Source organism: Strix uralensis, chromosome 1 (genome assembly GCF_047716275.1).
Source record: "Strix uralensis isolate ZFMK-TIS-50842 chromosome 1, bStrUra1, whole genome shotgun sequence".
Taxonomy (NCBI): Eukaryota; Metazoa; Chordata; class Aves; order Strigiformes; family Strigidae; genus Strix; species Strix uralensis.
Window position 1 is genome coordinate 16,578,544 of NC_133972.1, and position 23,032 is coordinate 16,601,575.

The window sequence follows — 23,032 nt, forward strand, 5'->3', positions numbered from 1 at the left end:
GGAAAAAAAGAAACAAACCTTCAACACTCCAAACTGTCAGACCTCAAGCTTGCACTGCAGTTAATCACAAAAGCAAAAAAAACAGTCTAGTGCAAGATGGTGTTAATTCAGACCTTCCTTCTCCCCATATTTTCTTCCCTTCCTGTAATTTCTCTTCCACTTTCTTTGCTTATCTATGGCTCTATGGTCCTCTTGTTTTAGGATTTTAAAATAATGATGGCTTTACATCTGTGTAAATACAACTGCTGTAAAATATGGCATTAAAACTTACTTCCCAAAACTGAAAAATCAGTCCTTACTTTTTATGATCACTCCATCCTCCTTTGGATTTGGTTCCTGCCTCCCACAGATTATTTTGTTTGCCCTCACTCTCCCCAGTCTTTAACACACCATGCAGAACTGGCCACGCTGATGCAGCATCCAGCATGACTAACACAAACTCTCCTCTAGTACAACTCATGTATGTTAGCAAGCCAGAAATTTAGTCATGCCTAGAAACGGTATTTGCAAAGTATGTCTACATGGGCAAAATTAATATAAGCATTGTGATGCCACCCAGCCAGCTGAGACAGTGTTCCTGCTATACATTAAACCACTTCCTCAGACAGTGTTTTTCAGGTGCTTAGCTGGCACTGTTTCATTAGAAGAGCTCTGTCAATGACTTTGCTTGCGTCAACTTCAGTAGGCTGTGCTGTAGTAGTGCGTTATTATACAGGGAAATAATTTTTCAAGCACCTAGGTGACTAAGGACCATTAGCTTTGAGAAGGGCAATTTTCAAAAATGGTGTACAGCTGGTGGAACCAGGATGTGAGTGAAGCATTTTGCAGAGCAAAGAATTCTTCTGCTTCTTCCTATCGCTTCCCTATTTCTCCTTCCTTTCCTATGATGCTACTGCATTTCCTGGGTTGAACTCTTTATACCAGTGTAAAGGATAAGAACTTTTTATGACCCCATTTCAAATGTTTTCTGGTGTAATTCAGATCAGAATCTGAATTCATCTCAACAGGGAAAATCAGCATGGTTTGTGAGAGTACAGTACAGAGAACCTCAACGCAGCACAATACCATGGATATTTAACCTCGCTCTTTTCCTTTGCAGCACAGCTGCAGCAATATAATTCCACAGTCCTCATAAGTAAGTAAGACAGGACTGATTCCAAAACACTACTTTCCTGAAACCTGTCAATTTTGGTAGGATTTTGTATCATTGATTTCATACTGTTACAAAGAAAAATTAACTCCCCTACTTGCTAGACACATAAAGTGATGCAAATGTGCTAGGAAGTTTATATTTTATCATACGCTAGGTATTTTTGCTTAAATTTGTTCAGAGATTGCAAACAGGTTCATGTAAGTACTTATCCCTAAAGAAGTCAAATACCTTTCACATATCTTCCAGCCACCTCACAGCCGAGCAATAAAGCTTCCTTTCAATTTCTACCCCGTTCTCTCTGCAACGGTTTTCCGAGTTGTTTTATTAATCTGAAATTCACAGTTACATGAAGATTTCCAACTATGTTCTTATGACAGCGGCACTTGAATCACCATCAAAGTTTTCAATGCGATGTTCACCTTAACTCTTGATGCGAGTAATTCAAAGCCTCCTGGCTTGGTTTAACGCTTGCTTGACAAGGACAAGCTGTTAAGGCAGAGCTGTCCCATCCACTCAGGCTCCGAGACTGGGTATGGTGCAGCTCAACATGTCCAGGACCCGCTAGAAACCCACCATTTCTCATTAAATACAAAAGCGGCTGCTTAGTTATGGATGGAGAAGAGTCTTATCCCATCTAATGGTCTCATGCTGAAACACATGCGACAGCTCTTCTGGCACTGGACTAACTTTGGGGGGGGGGGTGTCGGAGCGCTGACCCCCGGGCAGGGCAGGGGCCCGTTGGCCGAGGAGATGGCGGTCGGCCTCCCGCCGCCGGCGGGCAGGGTCCGCGCAGGGCCGAGCCCCCCAGCGCCGTTAACCCCTCCCTGTAGCCGCGGCTGGCGGCCGGGCCGGGCCCCGACCTGCCCCAGCTCTTCTGCTTGGGGGCACAAGGGAGGCAGCGGCCGAGGAAGCGGCCGGGCCCAGGTCGCCCCGAGCTTTCCCGGCCCCGCCGGCGGTGCTGCCGCCCCGGTCCCCTCCCTACGCAGCGCCCCTCGCCCGCCTTCAGGGGAGGGGAGGGGAGGGAAGGGAAGGGAAGGAGGGAGCGGGCGGGCGGTCCCTCCCGGCGCGGGCAGCCGCAGGCCCGGGTCCGGGTCCGGGTCCCCGCGGGGCCTCCCCGCGCCGTGAGCCGGGGCGGGGCGGGCAGCGAGGGGTGGCGCCTCCGCTCTCCCCGGGCCGCGCTTTGGGGAAGAGGAGGAGGAGGAGGCGGCGGCGGCAGATCCGGGCCTGGCGGAGGCGGAAGGGGCGGGCGGACGCGGCCTGACTCTGCGGGACGCGCGATGCTGGTGAGTGCGGGGAGGCCGCGGCGTTGTGTCGCAGCGAGGCCGGGCCCGGCCCGGCCCGGGAGGAGGTGGCGGCGGCCCCGCCGGGCTGAGGCCGTGCGGGCCTGGCGGAGCGGGGCCCGGCACTGAGTCACGCTGCGGGGAGCGGGAGCGGGGGAAGGGGAGGCCGGGCCCGGCCTGCCCGCCCGCCTTTCTTCTCCCGGGCGCGCACCTGGCTCCGGAGCAAGGGAGGCGGCGGGAGCCGTTGTCCGGCCCGCTGGCAGCGCTGGCCCCGGGAGCCGCGGGCCAGGTCGGAGCGGGGAGGCGGCGAACTGCGCACTCGGAATGCGTCGCCCCCGTTGGGGCGCGGAAGCCCGCCCCGCCGGCTGCCCCGGCCCCGCCGGATCTGTCCGCCGGCCGGCCGGCCTGCCCGCCCGCCCGCTCCCTCCCTCCCCGGCCTGGCCCACCCTTCCGCCTCCCTGCCGCCCCCCGTGACGGCGGCCCCCGCCTGGCCGGGGCCCCCTCGGTGGCAGCCGCTGCCTTTCCCTCCCGCCCCGCGGGCTCTCGGACCTCGGGCCCGGCCTCCCGCAGCCCGGCGCCCTCGCTCTGCCCACCCCAGCCCTGCCAGGCCCGGCTCGTCCCAGGCCTCTGCTCCCTTCTCCCTCTGAGCTTTTGCCCATAACCTCACTGGGCACTGTTTTCCTGTGTTCACCTGCCTTCTGTCCTTCTCTGTGCTGCCTCCCCTCACCCTCTTGTATCCCAGCCATCCCCAGAGCCCTGGTGACACCCAGGTCTGTCTAGGAGCGGTCTGGTTGTACCTAGAGAAATTCCCCGGTACTATCGTGGCTGCCGGGGCATATTTCCCACAGCTCCTCCTTGTCACCTTCTCCAGGTTTCTCTCACTGTCAAGGACTGTACACCAGACTTCCCCTTGTTGCCACCTACTGTTGTGGCCTTCCCAGAGAAGGTGCCCCCTGTAACCTTTTAGCTGTCTATCTGTGCATTTGTTGCCTCCATCCTGGTGACTGGTCCTGCAGTTTTTTGTTGTTGCAAATAGTCACCTCATTTGTTTCCCAGTAACTTTGCCACTGAAAGCTAACTGTGTCCTTACTGGGATCCTTTTCCCATCCTATTTCCTCTTCAAGTTACAGTCCATCACCATCATTATCCCCCTATTATCTTTCCCCTTTCAGTTTTTTCCCTCCCAGTAACTGTTCCCTTCACCATGTTTTTTTGACCTTATGATCTTACTTTTCTGTCATTAAAACCTTCCTTGTGATCTCACCTAATATTCTTTCCTTTTCCACATACTCCTTTCCTTTGTGGACTCACATGCTGTCTCCCCCCCTTTATATTTAAATTCTCCAGCTGTGCCTTTGAGGAGAAAGGAATTTAACCCTAGGTTATCTGTATACTTGCCAGTGAGCACTAAGACAACACAGATTACTTGCTTATTTTACCTTATTTTGTTTTCATTTGTTTTGTTACTGTCTTCCTCAACAACCTTTCCCCCAGTATGTGTGTTCATATATAATCATATACCTCCCCTGTAATACACACACATACCCTGATGCTAGTCTGGGGAAAAAAAAGTCTGTCTTGAAAATCCTTTTGACAGGACTGAGAGGAATGGTCTGTGGGGACCAGAAACACCTGGTGGTCATCTAACTTAAATTAGGCTAAATATTGTTTGTAATACCATATTGTGAATTGGCGTTTAGTTGATACGGAGTGTGATTGGGATGCCTCCTCTCTGGGGAAGTAGTAAGATAATTCATAGGTACCATGGTACATGGTTTTTACTCCAGAGATGCTGACAGTGAACTGCTGTAAATGTGTATTGATGGTTAGGTGTCTGGGTTGTATTGACACTTTGTGTCTCTGCTGGTGACTCTACTTAGAGGTCTTTTCCCTCTGCTTTGCGACTTCTCTTGTTTCTCAGTATTTGTTGCCCAACTTCTTATTTTATGTCTGTCTTAGTTGCTTTGGTTCTTAAGATTGGTTACATTTCAGAGTCATATCATCACCATGTATTTGAGGTGCCAATGAAACACTGGGCATAGCTGTCCCATGGAGGCATGTGGAGCACATTTGATCTCGGGAGTAATTTATACACCTAATTCTAGAATCCAGGTTCCATGCCTAATGTTAACAGCTTCTTATTTTCTCAGCTGAGTACACGCAGATACTAGTAACTTGACAACAGCTCAGAGCAACTGAACTAGGCTTCTGATCTGAATTACCCCTCTGGAGGAAACTTTCCACTGCCTCTCCAGGGATCATGTAGAGAACTGTTCCTTAGTTTAGGCACCTAAATTAGGTATGTGCACCCCACTCCTTGGCTGACAAAATAGTTGTGCTGGTTTAACTAAATGGTTCTTCTTCCACCTTAGTCCTTTTTACACTGGTTTGAACTTGCCTTATAACTTAGACTGTTGCCATGAGAAAATCACATTACTTTAATTTAAATTAATTTAAGCTAAATTGATGCACACCCTTATTTGGATAATGATTTGGGAATGGCTTTTTTGAATTTAGCTTATTCATAGACTTGGTGCAGGGTCTTACATTCTAGCTGTATTGTTATGAAAACAATTCTGAGTCCTTTGAGAAAGTTATCTCGGATATTCAGCTTAAAAAGTGTTTTCTTACAACTTACATGTTAAGATCTCCAACTACTGCTTTTTTATCTGTTGTGTTTCTCAAGTAGTGCCTAGTTTTGTGTAGTCACAATTATTTCAGTAGGCCCCAGCTTAATAATGAGTCACATCCTGGGTGCCAGCGGTTGCATGAGTTGGGTATACCTGGAGTCTCCTCTCCTGGTGTTGAAGTTTGTTTGTTTTTTAAAAAAAAAAATTCCTAGTGAATGAAACAGCTTTAAAGGTGTCCTACTTGCACATATACCTCTCTCAACATCAAAAATTTCTATCATGAACGTGAAGTGAGGGGGTTGTTCTGATAAGAGGTTGTCAGTGTGTTACAGGTGGATACCAATGTCATGTGTACTACACTTTTCAACCAGAGTTTTCTAACTTGCTGAGGGCAGAATCAGATTAAAGTGTAAGGTGGCTGGATCAGTGCTGCAGTTCAACAGCAGGGCTATGCAGTTGTACTTCATGTGCTGTCCAACAGGGTCTGTCTGTGCGCATCAGGAGGAAAACAGGGTAGGTGTCCCACTTGGATGGGCTTGCCAGGAGGACATGCACAGGCAGTCCCAGCAGCCTGCAGGTTGATAAAGTCTTCCTGCTGCACAGAGCTGGAAGAAAGAAGAGTGTGGAAAATTTGGTCTTGGAAGTTCAGCGTGTGCTTTAGGTATGCATAAACTTGCTTTAAATGAACTAGTTAGGTGCTAGCGTTGGTTTTTTTGGCAAGAGTAAACTAATAAAAACTTTTTAATTCCTGTATTTTTCAAGATAATCTCCATGTAAAGAAGTGATTGTTGGAACCAACATTTAGAGGCCTAGATAAAAGTTGTAACCTATACAGCATGCAAACTTAAAGTAGTTTTGTTGGGGTTTTTTTAAATTTGTCACAAAGACCACTAAGTTTCCCTTACTTGGTAAAGGATAATTTTCAGTAAGGAAAAGGCAAGAAAATGTAATGGTTGGAAAATTATAGAGAGCTGTTGAGCTTGCCTACATAAATAACTTGCTATTTTATTATAGGAATTGTAGGTTTTTCAGTGGAAGAACTCCTACAAATTGACTATTAATGTTTCTACAATATTGCAGTTCAGACCTGTTACAGACATGACTTGGTAATAAAATTGTCCTGAGCTGACGTGCCCTACTGTAGTGCTGTAACTTGTAGCCTTTAACATAACTACAGAGATGGATCATTGTCAAATTTGTTATCCAGCATAAGTAGTTATATGAGGTTAAATCAGGGAATCATTGCAGTACAACAGCTGGGAAAACACTGATTTAGGAAATAATGTGTCCCCCAGTGGGTAATTTTCTCACCGTTTTCTTTTTACCCACAGAACCTCCGATGCCACAACACTGAACTGCTTTATGTTACTGCCTCGCCTCTTATAAATGATGCAGGTCAAAATCAAATATATTTTTTTAAATAAACCAAGAATTTATTACATTCCACTTTATTTAATGTAACATTTTTCAAATCCCTCTTCATCTGTGAACCTTGAAAAAAATGAATGAAGGCTACTGTGAAAATAGGAGAGTATTAATTCCATTTTGCACTTCAGGAAACTGGTATAGAGTCTTGTGTAAATTTTTACCAGAGTTGGGATCTCTTGTTCTTTATCCTCAAGATTACCCTACCTTCTTTGCCAGTTATATCCTGGACTTGTAAAAAGGAGCATGACCAGCAGGTTGAGGGAGGTGATTCTTGCCCTCTCTTCTGCTCTCATAAGACCCCCACCTGGAGCACTGCATCCAGCTCTGGGGCCCCCCGAACAAGACAGATGTGGACCTGTTGGAGCGGGTCCAGAGGAGGCCTCAAAAATGATCAGAGGGCTGGAACACCTCTCCTATGAAGAAGGGCTGAAAGAGGGGTGGGTTGTTCAGCCTGGAGAGAAGGATCCAGGGAAACCTTACTGCAGCCTTTCAGCATATGAAAGGGACTTAGAAGAAAGATGGTGAGGGACTTTTTATCAGGGCAAGTGATGACAGGACAAGGGGCTGTTTTAAAAAGTTTTAAACTCAGAGAGGGTAGATTTAGATTGTACTTGAAGAAGACATTCTTATTATAAGGGTGGTGAGATACTGGACCAGGTTGCCGAGAGAAGTGGCAGCCCCCTCCCTGGCAGTGTTCACGGCCAGGTTGGATGGGGCTTTGAGCAACCTGGGCTAGTGGAAGGTGTCCTTGCCCATGGCAGGGGCGTGTAACTGGGTGATCTTTGAAGGTCCCTTCCATCCCAAACCATCCTAGGATTCTTGTATAAACAGTGTAACTTTGATGTGATGTTCTTCCAAAAACTCAGGAAAAATTGTTACCTCCTTTTCTTACCCCTCCAAACCCCCCTGGTTTTGGAGTCAGGAGGTTCACTGCTGTAGCTTGGTCTTGCAGGTATGAGGCATTGCTTGACATCAGTACTAAGAGTAGAGGATCAAATACATTTTCTCTGAGGTCTAGATTTGAGTATCACTTCAATACTGTTGACTTCTGTCTTTCTTTAAATTAGAAGTATGTAAAGGTGATATAAAATGCTCCTTGTCTTTGGATTTGATTTGCTCTAGCTAATGTCGCTGTATGTCTCAAACTTGGTGTTACTGTGAAGGAGAAATTGAAACTTTTTACTCATACGTAAATGGTGAGGATCATGATTGAAAGTTTTTTTCAGGGTGGGCAATTTCTCACTCTGCTCTGGTAATGTGCTGATTTTTTTGAAGACAGGCACATGCTTCTCCTCTCCCATTTTCATGGAGATACTAGTGGTTTTGCTCTGAGTCCCAGATGTATTCATTAATATACAAGGTAGACAAAAATTAATTTTGTTAATTTAAAGCAGGGAGCTACAACAATTTGAATTATTAGGAATACAATTTCAACTATAGCTGAACTTAGGAACTTCTTGTTTGTATTTTTAATTTGCATCTGGTGTAACTTGGCTTTTTGTTGCTCTGTGTATTTAAGGTTGGACAATATCTTAATGTGGATTTGAGTTCAGAAGTAAGGCTGCTGGTGTGACCTTAGTTCACCCTATTTTGCTCTGTAATTTAAACTTAATTTCATATGTAAATTTGCAAGCTCCTCTCTGGAGACCATCATCTGGAAGTTTTATATGAAGTTTGGAGGACTGAACTGACGGGGGAAGAAGAGGGTTATAGGAAATAGTTCTTGTGTTGTTAGCTGCTAGGCTTTTCCATCTTGCTTTTCATGGTAATAATGTCATGGGCAAACGTTCTGCTTGCTTCTGGGGAGCCAAAGAAGAAACTTTTCACTGTACAATTGAAAACGCTTTTTTAAAATTTCTGAATTTTCTTAAGAAAACAGACGGTTCTCTTACTATGCTTTTTTCAGAGATAACTTCGGAAAAGTTTTGTTATCTCTGAAAGTGTGCCTTTGCTAGAGTACCATCAGTAATAGGAGTAGTATAAAATCAAAATGTATATGCTTAAGTAATTGATTTTATTAGATTCTAATGCAGGCTTATCTTTAAAACTTAACCGTGCAAGCTAAATCAACAAGAAGAAGGATTTAAGTGGCTGTTCGGCATGTGCATCAATTTTAACTTTTACAAAATTAAGTTAAACTCTTTCACTTCTGTACCAGGCACACCTGTTGCAGTCATTAGAGGTCAAAGCTGATTAAAAATTTGCTGAAAATGATACTGAATTCGTGTGGAACTAACTTTTTGTGAGGTATAAATAATAAAATTCATAGTTGAGCTAGAAAAATCATGTATGAATCCCTTTTTAGACTTTAATGAGAAAGTTCCCATTCTTGCTGGCTATGAAAGTGAGTAAGTGTGTTTTGCTGATATTTAGACATCTGGAAAGAAATATATAGGACCTGTAGGGTTCACCACTAACAGTGTTTGTGGCATTATACCATAGTAGGAATCTACATCGCTAGCAGATACATCTGTACACTTAATGTAGAACTGATTTTAAAAAAAAAAAATAATGGGGGGAGAGCTTTCACAGAGTAGTGATTTTGTCACATGCGGGGATTGAATGCGAGTAACTGCAACAGTCCTTGATTTGTAGACTGTTTTTAAAATATGGTAGTTGCAATCTGTGTCGCTTCTGAATGAAACATTAGCATGAAGGTGAATATAGGAGGAGGCTCTTCAGTATTTAAGCCATGCTCTTGTGGTATATTTGAACATCTGAAAATGTCAGACTGCTTGCAAGACGAATAGGTGTGACTGTAATCTTTATTTATAAATTGAAGTGGAAAACTGCATAGCCTTGATCAGTTGAGCTCTTGCAAAAGTAACAAGATGGAAGATGCTGTAAAATTAGCAAGCTGTTGGGAAGAGATTTCAGCCAAAATTGTTTTATGCTCATTAACATTAGCACTTTTTAAGTTACTGATAATAATCACCGCTTTCCAAAAGCGTGAGAAAACTTTCTATGGAAACATTGCAGGTGAAAATTCCTGTTTGTGTCTAACAGGTCAGTATGAAAGTGTATGTTGCAGTGCACTAAGTGCTGTCACAGTGGAGGGGGATTTGTGTTGGGGTTCAGAGGCTTGCCCTGCAGGTTCTGGCAGAGATCATGCTGTGTCTGAAGTGGACTGTAAGACCATACCAAGATTTTCGTGGTGGAGATCAGTAGGATCACAGTGTTTTAGCTTATTAAGTTGGATTTAGTTAAAGTTTTCACGATAGGAGCTTTTGGGAAAGCAGTTATGTGTAAGAATCATCCTTGCAGGATCACTAAGGTCTCTAAACTGACCCAGAGTGTTCTAGAGTTTCCAGAGTCTTCTGTGTGTGTTCCTGCTAAATTGCATTTGATATGACTCCCCACTGCCATGGCCTTTTTTCTTACCAAGAAAATAAGGTGTATTGTTCTGCTTCTGCTTGGCATGTTGGGTATCTAGCATTGTGTTTTCATGGCTTGTCCTCCCTCATTTCCTTTTCTGCATCTTCCTGGCTGACTGAAGAAATGCATCTTCATGTGCATTGTCCTTCAAGGCTTATGTGTATTTGGTTTTTGTTGTGGTGGTGAGGTTTTTTTGGGGTTTGTTTTTGTTTTTGGTTTTTTTTTTTTAACACAGGTTGTATCTATATATGGTTTAAGCCAGAGAGAGAGTGGAAATACTCAAGGCCCTTTGTCTTCCTCCTCTTCAGTGTGCTCTTTTCATAGTCTACAGCCTTACTTTTTCCAGGCTGTAAGAGCTGAACATAATCAGTGTTTTAAGCAGCTGTGAAGTTTATTACTGCAGGCTCAGTTAAAAAAACGCTGTAGGGTCTGTATCTTTGTGGCTCGGGAAAACCTGAGACCTCAGGTTAGAAAGGACATTTCAGTTTAGGAGCAGTCTACAAACTTTGTACATAAGGATTACCTGATCAGCAAAAACGTGAACTCTCTTGAAGCTGGCCAGACAAAACCTGAAGAGTTTTACCTGTATAGCAGTGTTAAGGATATAGTCCCTTACATTATTTACAAAGTTGATGTTGATGCAGTAAGACTACCATGAAACTTTTGTTGTTGGCAGGATTGTTGACCAAAGTTTACTTCAGCTGCAAGTGCAGAAGGGAGAGTTTGCTTGTGTAGATACATCAGCAAACCTGATCTAGTCTAGACCTAGCCTCTGTTTATTAGGCAGCATGTATATGGGGGTTTTTCATTGTTTTGTATTAGCTATTGCATTACTGTAGTGAGATCTCTGTCGGGAACTGTTTGCTCAAGGAAGACAAGGGTAAAGCTGAAAACAAGAAGTAAAGGAAGAATGTTAGAGAACTAATAAAAGAATAGGCAAAGAGAAGTGAAGAAGAGGCACATTCAAACTTGCTTGGTGCTCTTCTGAGGAAGTCATTTATGTTTTAGAAAAATCCTTGTAATCAGGCATCCAGATTAAAACCATGTCAGTTAAAAAGGCTTTTAGTGAATGGGATCATGCATAATTTAAGTAAATAAGAAAGGTGTAAAAACTGCAATTCCAAGTTACTTCCATGTATTCTTTTTAAATTTGAAAATAAAGGTGAATTTCAGTGTCTTTCTAGCTGTGGAGAAAACATCCAGGCTTTTTATTTTCTCAGCTGCCAACTGTATCACTGACACAGGAAGTAATGTAGGGGTGTATTCCTTACAGCGCTTTAGTTATCATTGATCAGAGCTGTAACACGTAGAGGAGGGCGTGTGGGAAGAACACTGAAACCCTGAATGAAGGCTTATCAGGGAGGTAAAGTAGCAACTGCTCAAACTCTACACCAAATTTACACAACTTGGTATTAAACTGCTGGCAAATTAAGCCTACTTGCTTCTACTCTAAACTACTTTTTTTTTTTCTTTTTTTAAATGCTGCGCAGAATTTTTGCCACCCAAAGACAACTTTTGGAAGGGAGGAGTGTATACGTGTATATATCTGCCTTTTTGTCATAAGGAGATGAACTGAATTTAACTCTCTTAAAAATAAGATGAGCTAAAGCTTTTCACACTACATGTAATTCAGTATTTTGTAATAATACAGAGGAACTGAACATTGTAAGTTGCATAATTTGTCCCTTAAATATCTTTGATACTGAAAAGGGAGGAAAGATTCTAATAGGTCTCTTCTGGTACTGATATGATTTCTGGAATAACTTAAAATACTTCTGGACAGAAATGTCAGTGCTATAAAATGTTGCGTGCAGGACCATGGCTCAACTAAGCTATGTTACATTATAATTTTGAGCTCATAATGGTAACCAACTGAAGTCCAGTAAACACAAAATAATTAATTTGTAGGTACATGGATATAAAAAGTGTCTTTGAAATAACAAATTGTAAGTGCAAGTGATTATAGGGACAAATAGAATTATTTCTCTTGTCTCTTTCCACTCCATCAAACATAAATGTGTGCTAGAATGGGGATTGTGTCCTTTAGGATTCAAGAGACGTTTTTTAACCAGGAAGAAAATTTCCAAGAAATGGCTCATAAATTGTAAAGGCAAAAGAAGTAAAAGGTGAAAGCAAAGAGAATTTTTAAATGTCTCCCTACCCTGCCCCAGTGCTTATATCTGATTAATCATGTAGATTGTATCTCACAGGCTAACTAGCAGTGGAGGGAGGTATATTGTTCTCAGCTCTGTGCTTTGCATTTACCTGCCTTTTCAAAAGGTGTGTGTTTAGATGACTTCAAGGGGAATATTAAGTGTCATTTGTAGGATGGATCACTTGCAGTGTCCTATCTGTGAAACTGTCCATATTTGGTAAGAGAGGATGTATGAACAATAAACTGACTTATTTGGTTGCGAGAGGGCTTGGTTTATATTTTGGTATGTTTTGTATCAAGCCTAACACTGAAAACAATAGATGTGCCTTTCGATGCTTATAATAAGACAAAAACTTGCCAAATATTTTGATATGGTAATACTTTAGGATCACTTCAACTATAGCAATTTTGAAATTTATGTGAGCTGGAGTATAAACCAGCATCCAATATCTTAAGTTGTTTTTAAAATAGTATAAGAACAAGCAAACAGCTTGTGTTAGAACAAAGGTAGTGTTTAATATGCTTCTGGTTTAGTTTTTTGAAAATAGTTTTCGTGTGCTTGTGTTGAATGGCATTGGTTCAATCAGTATTGCATATCTTGGGTAAATAACCTTAATAGTTGCCTTGGCTCAGTGTGGAGGTAGTTGATACTTTGCTTGTAGTGGCCATGGTCACTGTACCAATTTTTACAAAAGATGTCAAACTGCAGCCAGTGTCCAAATGAACTCGTACTGTATTTTTGTTACTGGGATACTTGCATTCAGTTTTAGAAAATGGATTTGAGGCAGTGTACACAGGTGAAATTCTGACTTTTAATACACACTTGGAAACTTTGTAGCACTAAAGGTCTTTGAACTTATTTTTAATAGCATTCATTCCACCATAGTTTATTAGTGCAACTTGCTTCTCTTCCCTAATGGGTTTGGTTTTAGTATGATTAAATCTGGTCACCTTAGTTCACGCTACTAGGCATGACAAGAATGTTCTTATGTTTGAAATTAGACAAGGGATATAAATTACTTGGAAATTAGTAAGTCTAGGACCTGTGTCTCTCTACTATGTGTTTAAAAAAAATGCTATTTGGGCTCTTGTGTTGGCTGGAAAACCTTGCTCTGGACCTGTAAGTTCTTACTGGGCCAAGAAGCTGACAGTGTCAAATTCTATCTGTAATTATTGAAGTAAGCTATCTTGAAATCTGTAGTTTAGAAATAAGTGGTTGTGGGAGAACAATGGGTGATGCATAGGCCTTGGAGCTGTGAAGCTGAAAGTTATATTGTATTAGGACATAAAAATTAGGTAGTCGCTCCAGCAGATGGTTTGAGAAGCGGTAAATCTGGTGGGTTTTTTTACGTTTTTTTTAGATAAAAGTAGGGTTAACTTTCAGATTTTCTTAGAGGCCTCATTTGGCATGTGCATTGTTTTACTCGGATGGGATATCTGAAAGAAATACCATTTGTTTTTAGATGATCAGTAAAAACAAAAACACTGTTTTCCAGTGCAGTGTGTTTCCTTGCATATGAGGTGTGTCATGTCGTGTCCCCCCCAGTAATGAAAAGAGGCAGAGGCATTTCCCTCTGCCCTTTAAGGCTGCTGTTCTAAAGTTTTGGTGAAATATTACTTCCTTTTGACAATTGGCATGGGGAAAAATGACGGTTTTGTTTGACGGTGTTTTCATTGCAGTGCTTGGATGCAGAGTTGAAAGGTAGGATGTTGTGAACACTGCATCAAATAGTGTATGTATCAGCTGGAAACTGCAGGGGTAATTTTTTTTCATGTAAATACAGCTGGTCCTAAAGATACAATGAAGTCTGGGCAATCTGGTCCAGAGCTATGGAGCTGATGTTGCAACTTAGGCAGATGGTCCAGTCCATGAAGCAGGTCATCGGCAAGTTTGATCTGTTTGAGAGAGAAAGCACGGTGATGGTCAGTTCAAGACCAACTTGCCCTGACAACAGCACTTTGGAGGGTGAGAGATCTCACTGGTGTAAATGTTATGACTTAATGTTGAGGTTTTAATTCGCCTGTAGCAATTCATGGTTCTTGGGAGGGCACCTTGCTCTTGGCCGTTGTGCACAGACCAGGCACCGAGAAATGGTAGACTTCTAAACTCTTTCTTCTCCCTCTTTATAAATTTAGCAATTGGGGCATTGGGTATGTGTACCTATGATGCAGTGTAACTACTGGGGACCAGATCTGACCTTTCAGAATTGTTTGCCTAGGAGAGATTTTCTATGCATGAATCACAAAAATAATTTTGAAAATGACACTTAACACTTTTCACATGAAGTAGAATTTCATATTTTCCCTGTGTGTTTGTGTATAATAACAACTGTGGTAAGTAACAAAGCCTTGTTTTACCCCCCGTACATGTAACACCATATCTTACTTTAACTAAGTACAAATTTTTGCTTTCATAAATATGCTTTTGTAGTTGAAGTATTCTTATGTAGTGAAACTTTACTCCTGTTAAGGTGATATATTAATAATTACCTTTCTATTTTTCTGTACATGAATAAATCTGGAAAAAAATTACTAATACTTTATATCATTATTCATCTATTACTTTATTTCCCAAGTGTGTTAACTAGTAACTAACTGGAAGAAGTAAATTATTTGAGTCCAAGAAGTTAGTGACATGCCACTATCATTCGGTATTCATGTCTTTAATTGCGAAATTCAAACTGGAAGCCAGCCAAGGGATAGTGGAATTTATTGCTTATAAAGAATATTTCTATTTAATGGACTGCATGAGAGAAAAATCAAAATTAAGTTCTTTCTCATGGCATTGTTTTTAATGGCTACATCTTGACTTAAATACAGAGGGTTACTTTGGGGGCAGGGGAGGGAAAATTAGTACAGTATGAATGAGAAACACCTTGAGTTTAAAAGATTCTGGGAAAAGGTAGTATTTGTAGATGCACCAGGGTACATAAAAACTAGGAGATGCTTAATTAGAGAAGAAAGTTAAATATTTCCATCATCATAGAATGTAAGACTCCGTATCCACTGGGCAGCCAAATTGGAAGGGTGGCTGCCTCTTACTGGCACCTGGAGCGATGTCTAAGAGCCCATCCTGGCCATTGCTGCTCTCTGCAGGCTGCCTGGGAGGGAACCTTGGCCCAGTTGTGTTATGCTTTCTGCTAGCTAGCAAGGGGGTTGGCCTTTTGTTAACAAACTTTTATACAGCAGTGAAGTATTTTGTATTGGTTACACCAAAATATTTTTACTAAAATGCACTAAAATTCAGGGCTGCTTGCTTTTTGACCATTACTCTCTTATTAATCTGCAGTTGTACTAGAGTTGTACATACATAACCATGTCTTCTCTTGCTTCTGTGGAGAGTTCGAATAGTACTGATTTAAGGAACCAAAAAGTTTATTTTCTTCTGGATTGTAAGCATTGACTTAATTTTCTTGCTTTGTATTGCAGTACTGACTTAGGATCATAGGTCGTGGGTGTGTAATGTGCACAGAGTGTTTCCCACAGTGGAGGCAAATGGCCACTCATGAACCTTTGTTCTTTCTGACTTTCGTTGCTTGGTTGTGAAAGTCCGTCATTATTAGTACTGCAGCAGGTTCAGTTTACAGAAATTAAAGAAGTTATATACAAACAAGGTATGATCTGTATTATACTTCAGCATGATGATGCATTATTCCCGTATGTCTTTAATAACCAGTTTGTGGTAATTATAGAAACAAAATGTCAAGGTTGAATTTTAAGTGTATGTTTTATAAGATATATATTGATTGAATTCTTGTTTTTTTCCAGCTAATCTTCTAAGTAATTGTTGCTCATGTAAATAGAAAAATTAGCTGCAAAAGCAGTTTATGTCTGATTGAAATGAGATAGTACTTGTTGCTCAGATTGACATAAATAAAATACTTCCCAGTGTTTTTTACTTAGAGCTTGAGATTTAAATGCTTATGGGTGATCAATAGTAAAGGAGTATGAGGAGTGGTAACTTCTGTGTTGCTGCAGTAAGACAGTCACTGACAAAAAACTGAAGAAATGTCTCGATCTTAGCTAGTCTTTTTAGGGTCAAGGAGAAAAGGCAGAAGAGAAGCCCTACAGATAATCGGGTGGGGGTCAGGGAGGGTAAAACAGGTTACTTAATCTTTAAAACAACATGAAACCTGGAGTGGAACCTGCAGTAGCCTAGAAGTAGCTGTGACAAAGCACCTATGGCATACTGTAGATCTAGAAGGAATATCTTTATTTTCTGCTGCTCAAAGGTCAAAAACAAGTAATAAGATTTATCAGGTATTGGCCTATACTATCCTTGAAATTATGGAAGGGTTCATGCAAGCCTTGACTGGCAGGTTTATCATGAAGCTGTATTCTTTCCTGTAGATCATGGCAAAAAACCATCATGTTTCACTGCGGTTTGAGTATTTAACTGAATGGGCTCTAGGGTACTGAATCACAGAATGGTTTGGGCTAGAAGGAACCTTTAAAGGTATCTAGTCCAACCTCCCTGCCTTGAGCAAAGACACCTTCCACTAGCCCAGGTTGCTCAGAGCCCCGTCCAGCCTGGCCTTGAACACTGCCAGGGAAGGGGCAGCCACAGCTTCTCTGGGCAACCTGTTCAGTGTCTCACCACCCTCACAGGAAAGAATTTCTTCCTTATCTCAAATCTAAATCCACCCTCTTTCAATTTAAAACCATTGACCTGTCACTACAGTCCCTGGTAAAAAGTTTCGCCGTCATTCTTGCAAGCTCCCTTTATATATTGAAAGGCTGCAGTAAGAGTAGGTTGGTCCTGAATTAGTACAACTCTGTTACTTGTGAGTTAATTTTTTAAATCATGTTACCTCCTTTGTAATTTTTGGGTATCTTCTTAATTTTGTTGCTGCAGTGGATGAGACATGTTAAAATTGCAAAATATTTTTAAGGACTTGTGTAAAAATGGATCTTCTCTGCTTGATATCCTCAGTAGTCCATTCCAGGTGACTGATTTCCTACTCTGTCATTTCACAAGGCTGATGAATTGATACCCATCTTTTCACTGCCTCACAAACTTTGTGCGCTTAAGCACTCACGATAGTAGTGCATGTTCTTAGTTTCCTAATCTTTCATTCACCATTCACACAATCTTTATTTTGTGCACTCCATCAGTTGTTCTTTCTTGCTGTGTATTCTCTTGCAGGTAAGATGACATTGAAGGAGGTGGCGTTCATTTATTTAGCAAATAAATTAATGTAAACATGCATTTACCAGGTAGAAAAATTCTCTGCTCCCAAAATACCTTGGACTTTCAAGTTACCTGTAATAGAATCTTAAGTCTGGAGGAGTTATTGATAACTGAAGGAAAATAGTTATTTTTCCTATCTTCTGATTAATCTTGGATATCCATCAGGATGCTTGTTAAACAGAGAGTTACCACAGAACCCTGAGTTGTTTGGAAATACTGGAGTTTTACTGTTGTATAGGGAGGAAACACTTTTTAGTAAGATAGTGTCTGCTGCTTGGAAAGACTTTTACTGTTATGTTTTCTTATTAGCGTTAGAGTTTTGTTGTCAGCAGCACTGACATAAGTACCTGCAGGCTTTGGACAGATCTGGGCACTAACAGTCGCATTTTGTAGTGGATTGCCGAATTGTAAAATTATGTTCCTTGGTTCTAGTATTTCAGGTGTCAATGGATTTCCCATCTGTGAAAACCTTTCAGTGAAATAATTAATTTTGTATCTTTTTCTCTAGTGTGAATGAATGTGAACTGTCATATAACGTGTATATTTTCTTTTCCTTTTGCAGATTATCTTCCTGGGAAACATTTCTCTTTGTATGTAAAGAATATCTCGCTGAGTTGCTGCAACTGAGTTTAGAATGTTCCTTGACTTGTGATTCTGATGGAGGAATAACCAGATCTCAGGCTGCTGCACTGGAAGACTTTACAGGAAATACAAAATGTCATCGAATAGGAGTCAGAACCCACATGGACTTAAACAGATCGGTCTTGACCAGATATGGGATGACCTAAGAGCTGGAATTCAACAGGTTTACACCAGACAAAGTATGGCAAAATCCAGATACATGGAACTCTACACGTATCCTAATACCTAAGCCAGTACTTTCGCTGTTACTAGATTAGAGATAGCTTTTTACTTTTCTAAGCTCAGAATAACTATTTGACTTAGTGGCTTTTAAGAATGTTTTTATTTTGAAGATTAGCCTTTTCCGTTTAATCTTTCTGGCAAATAAGCAGGTACATTCTGTTGTCTGGAAAACTGTTTTCATAATTGTGGATACCACTGAATTTCAGGTTTGATTACTATTATCTTTGACAGAGCAGATGTTTAAAGTGATTTTAATAGGTCTATTTTGAGTCCACAATACACTAGAAGAAAACAGATACTCTTTTTCCTTTATATGTTAGTCTCTGGCATTATGCTGCAGATCTTATTGGTAATAATGTCTGGTTATCTGCAAAATTTTTCTCTTGTCAATCTCAGAGTAGTATTTTACTCTTGAGTTGGTTTTATCATTTTCCAGCAGGAGCGAGAATGCGCCCATCAGCTTGCATCAGAGAGCTATTGAAAGTTTCCAGCATCTCCCCATTCTGGCAGTTGTAAGATGCTAAAAGGGGGTTGTGTTCATCCTTGTACATGTGTGCTGAAGTACTATTTGGAAGATTGTAGGAAACTTGTTTCTGTCAGGTAGTGTGTAAGGATCTTTTGTAACTAATTTGAAGGAGAGATGTGCCTCTTGCTGTGTTATAGCTTCAGTGCTCCACTTCAGGACTTTGGAAAGTGAGAAATCCTTCTTTTATGTTTCACCTATAAAGTGGCATGTAAATGGATTTGGGGAGGAACCACCTCTGTTTTGCATCTGTTGTTCTGTGTCCACTCTTGTAATCTTGTATTGCTCGGTAGAATAAGCCCTGCTTAAGAATATGGTGGTACAGCGAAGTGTGTAGACATATGGTAGAAGAAATGATGGCTGAATAAGTTTCCTCTATAAGTAGTTCTGCTGTTTTTTCTTTATCAATTTTTAGAGGGTTTTTTTAATAAAAGTTATTGTTCTGATACATAAGTTGTTGTCTAAAGCTGTTGTTAGCACTGATTTGGAACTGCGTAACAAATTTAAGTCTATGTTAATTCTTTTTGAAAGGACAGAGCTTTTATAAAAGAGGAGCTTGAAGGCTATAAAGCAATTAGTTCTGTAGTTCTGTGGACTTTCTAAGGAGACAGAAAAGTTTGTTTTCTCAGAGTCGATGTGTAACCTTATCTGTGCCTGCAGAATCCATGCTCCTGGGAAAAGCCCTGAGCAGTCTGCTGAGTGTTTCTAGGATACTTCTCTAATAGTGATGGAAAGATTAAATAACATTTCGTTTAGGGTGAGAACTTTTCATAAGACTCAAACTGACCGATTTCTTACAGTGCTAGGTTCAGCATTGTTCTTGACTGAATGAACAAGTCAGCAAAAGTTGAATGTCTGATAGAAATCTGACATGTAGTAGAATCTCTGAGAGAGTTTTTTATTCCAAGTGCCTTTAATATATTCCTGTATGTGAGGTCTCTCAAGCAGGGCAGCTGAAGACTAAGTACTTATTGTAATGGTAATGTTAAAACACTTGCTTTTTTCCTCTCCTGATGTTCTCAAATATTTTTGGAATGAAGCTGTAAAAGGGATATGTTGTCTATTAACTACTCATTTCCTTCTTGTTGCTGCTTCAAGGAGTTGTTGGGTCCAAAACTAAGGACAGTTAGTTTTTTTGTTACTTTCATAAGTGAATTAAATTAGTGGATAATTTTGGTGGTTGACTTTCATTTGTGGGTTAATTTAATAGTCTGATAACACAGAATATTTGATGCTGGTTAGGCTAAGAGTTTTTAATCTACTATGAAGATAACAGTGCACTTTGCATCATATACCAAGTGCACATGTTCAGAAGTTGTGCTTAAAAGATTACTTCCCTTTCAGATGCAGTATCTATAACTTCCACCTAGTAGATTGACTGACTTTTGTTTCGGGAAGCTCTGCCTTACCAAACAGCTTGGTTTGGAAAGGAAAACAGATAGAGATGAATTTCAGCTGCAGCTATAATTGGTCTAAAGATCAGCCCTAGCTAGCTACAAGGATGCTGGGTGTGACAGCAGTTTGGAAATCCTGTGCAGTGGACAATTTACCTCATCCTCTTTTGTCCTTTTCCCCTCCTTTTTATTTTTTTTTTTTTTTTTTTGTCAGGATGTTGCTCCTGAAGTGGATTCTGTTTCATCCCTCTAATTTATAAGAGGAGGAGAAACATGTGTACAAGCAAACCTGCCTTTAGTCCTGTATCTGGTATCGAATTTTCAATCAAAATTGATTGGAGGTGTGGAAGTCTTTGTTGTGCCTTGATCAAGTGAATCTGGGAAAAAATTGGAAGAGTTACCCAGTTTGAAAATAGTTTGGACATCCATCCTACCTTCACTCATTTTCTTTGTTCAGAGTGTCTCCTTTTGTGAGACACTAGGTTCAGTCTCTGAGTACAGGCCAGAGCTTGTACTTAAGGTGGGGTTTTTTTCCTTCATTCTGGTGGGAGAAGAAAGAGTTTGGTTATCAGGGGTTTTCTAGATCTGAGAATACTGAAGAGATGAGCCAAGATACCTTGTTTCTGAATGGCGGTTATCAAGATCCCCTTCCCTACTTTTTCTAATGTAGATTCATTTGTGCTTCTGATTGCAGACTGTATTTTTTGTCAGATCAGATGATCACCAAATGTTTTTCAGCGCTGCATGTACTTTGATTCCTTTTGCCCTGCCAGCTATGTCAAAGCACTTAACCAGAAGAGCAGTCCTTTAAAGGACGTTGTGGTATTTTTATTTAGCACTCTTTACATGATTATGAAGATCAGTGTAATAATGTACTTTAATTACTTTCTGAGGTATATTCTTTGTGTTTCCTACTGAGAATTTACAACTTCCATATAGAAGGAGAGTTCCTTTAGAATGGTGCTTGCTGTGGAAGATGAGCCTGTTGTTGGGGTTTTTTTTTGTTGTGTGCTTTGTTATTTTGGGGGTTTTTTTCCCTCCATGTGTGAGATTCTTGAAAATTAAATCCTTTATCTGGATGCTTTTCTATCCCTTACCCAGATATTAAGTAACTTCTAGTACTGAAGAGTAGCTCCTGCAATAGTAACTAACATCTTGTGACAGGCTGTGTTGCAAACTAGCATAGAATTACATGCCAAGAATTGACTTCATGCAGAAGAGCTAAATAGTCAGTAAGGCTAACTAGATTTCTAGGAACGGTAGACCTAACGGCATGACTAATGTTGTGAGGGAAGGGCCTTTTTTACTCTATTTTTCCTTTAATGGCAATTAGATTGAAGGCTGTTAGCCACAGGACTAGGTTGTAAAAGTCAATGTTAGAGCAGTGGTAGTCACTCAGGAACTCAGGAGGACAACGGCAAGTTTTTGTACCCTGCACCTGAGAGGGTGGTTCGCTCAGAAGTATTTCTCTCTACTTTATGCAAAGGGGAAAAAAAAGCTGCTGTTCTGCAACAATGAAAAATTTGTTGCAATTAGTCAAGGAGTACTGAAATTGTGGTATCAATGTACACAGACTATCTCTCCATGGCATTTACTCTGTTTGGAGGAAACTGCCAGTTAGTCTGTCCGAGAGAACACTGTGCTAGCATGTAGCAAGTTGCAAGCTTCTGTTTTGAATTGCTGGTGGAAGGCCTATCACTTTGTTTACCAGAGTTATTCAAGTTAGTCATATTTATATTGCTGTAAGTCACTTGTCTTTATGGCCACCTTTTCTTAAACTCCATTTGGCGATGATAAAATATTCGTACATCTTGTGCTAGTTTTCTTTTTTTGGCAGAAGGCGATGCCCGTTTTTCAAACTAATCGTATGGTGAGTCTGCAGTGTATTTCCTCAGGCCTCATGGTGTGAGAGGATGAACTGGGATTTACATACATTTGGATTTAAACTCTGCAGTGGGGAGAATGGAAAGATTTTGTTATTCTTGGTTTATGTATCTTAAGCAGATTCTCAGACGAGGTACTAGACTATCAGAAAACTTTCCTGCACTATATTAAACTAGCATAATTTTTCATAGTGGCTTACACAAAAAGCTGTATAACTTTATGAAATGCCTATTTTCTTCCTCCAAGCACACATCAACTTTTCAATTTCTAGATATGCTTGTTGAATGGAAAGCTTAGTAGTGGGATTTTATTTCATATGTGTGTACTTTTTATTTGAAATGTCAGAATGACTCTTTTTGGCATAAACTCATGCTTTCACTGTCTTGATTTACAAAACAATCTGAGAAGTATTTTTAAGGAATTTTTTTAGACAGTGTAGTTAATTTATGCCCATACAGAACAGAGGAATCTTTTTGTCCAGTTTTAATATTTAAAGAAAATTCAATTGGGAAAAATAAGACTGTTTAAAGATTCAAGTACCATTAATTTATAACAAATAAGGTTTTTATTTACGTGGAGATACTTTAAAATGTCTTCATCAACAAGAAAAAGAGTATACAGTACTATGTAAGGTGTGGTTGTTCTACTAAAAAGTGCATCTGCAATGTCCAAAATGGCTTTCAAAGTCTTTCTAATGTGTGTATAAAAATCATACTGTTGATTTCAACAGTGCCTGTGATACATTTGAATAGTTGTGTTTGGTGTAATTATTATGTAGTTCTTCTGTGAAACATTGAAGTAAAATGGCTGAATTTACTACTTCTTAAAATTTGCTCGTCTTACACCTGTATATTGGATTTTTACAAATGCGTTCCATTATTAGCCACAGTAATTCTTTTCAAAAGTAATTTCTTTAAATATTTTAAGGTAAGGCTAAGTTGTTCTGTCACATTTGATTATTTTATGAAAAATATTTTCCTTGTTTCTGGATTTGCTTATTGCAATTCAATGTTGTTAACTTGTTTTAATGAAGTGGTAGTTACTGATTATCCATCAGACCAAATGTAAGTAATTGTACATAACGAAAGGTTACTGTAATCTGTTATATAAGGTGATTTTTTTTTTTTTCCCCGAGATATTAGCAAGTGGTAAAGG

General features: G+C 40.5%; 1 protein-coding gene across 2 annotated transcripts in view; it reads left to right on the forward strand.

The window, feature by feature from the left end:
• Positions 1-2,325: 2,325 nt before the first annotated feature.
• CUL1 (cullin 1) overlaps positions 2,326-23,032 on the forward strand; it is a 54,731-nt gene continuing 34,024 nt past the window's right edge. Inside the window, exons 1-2 of one of the 2 annotated variants that reach the window (XM_074892587.1) lie at positions 2,326-2,436; positions 17,775-18,067. In XM_074892587.1, coding sequence (XP_074748688.1) covers positions 17,928-18,067 — 140 coding nt within the window. In that variant the 5' untranslated portion in view covers positions 2,326-2,436; positions 17,775-17,927. Of the gene's footprint in view, positions 2,437-13,966; positions 13,988-17,774; positions 18,068-23,032 lie in introns of those variants that run through there. The other variant, XM_074892668.1, reaches the window with a different exon arrangement.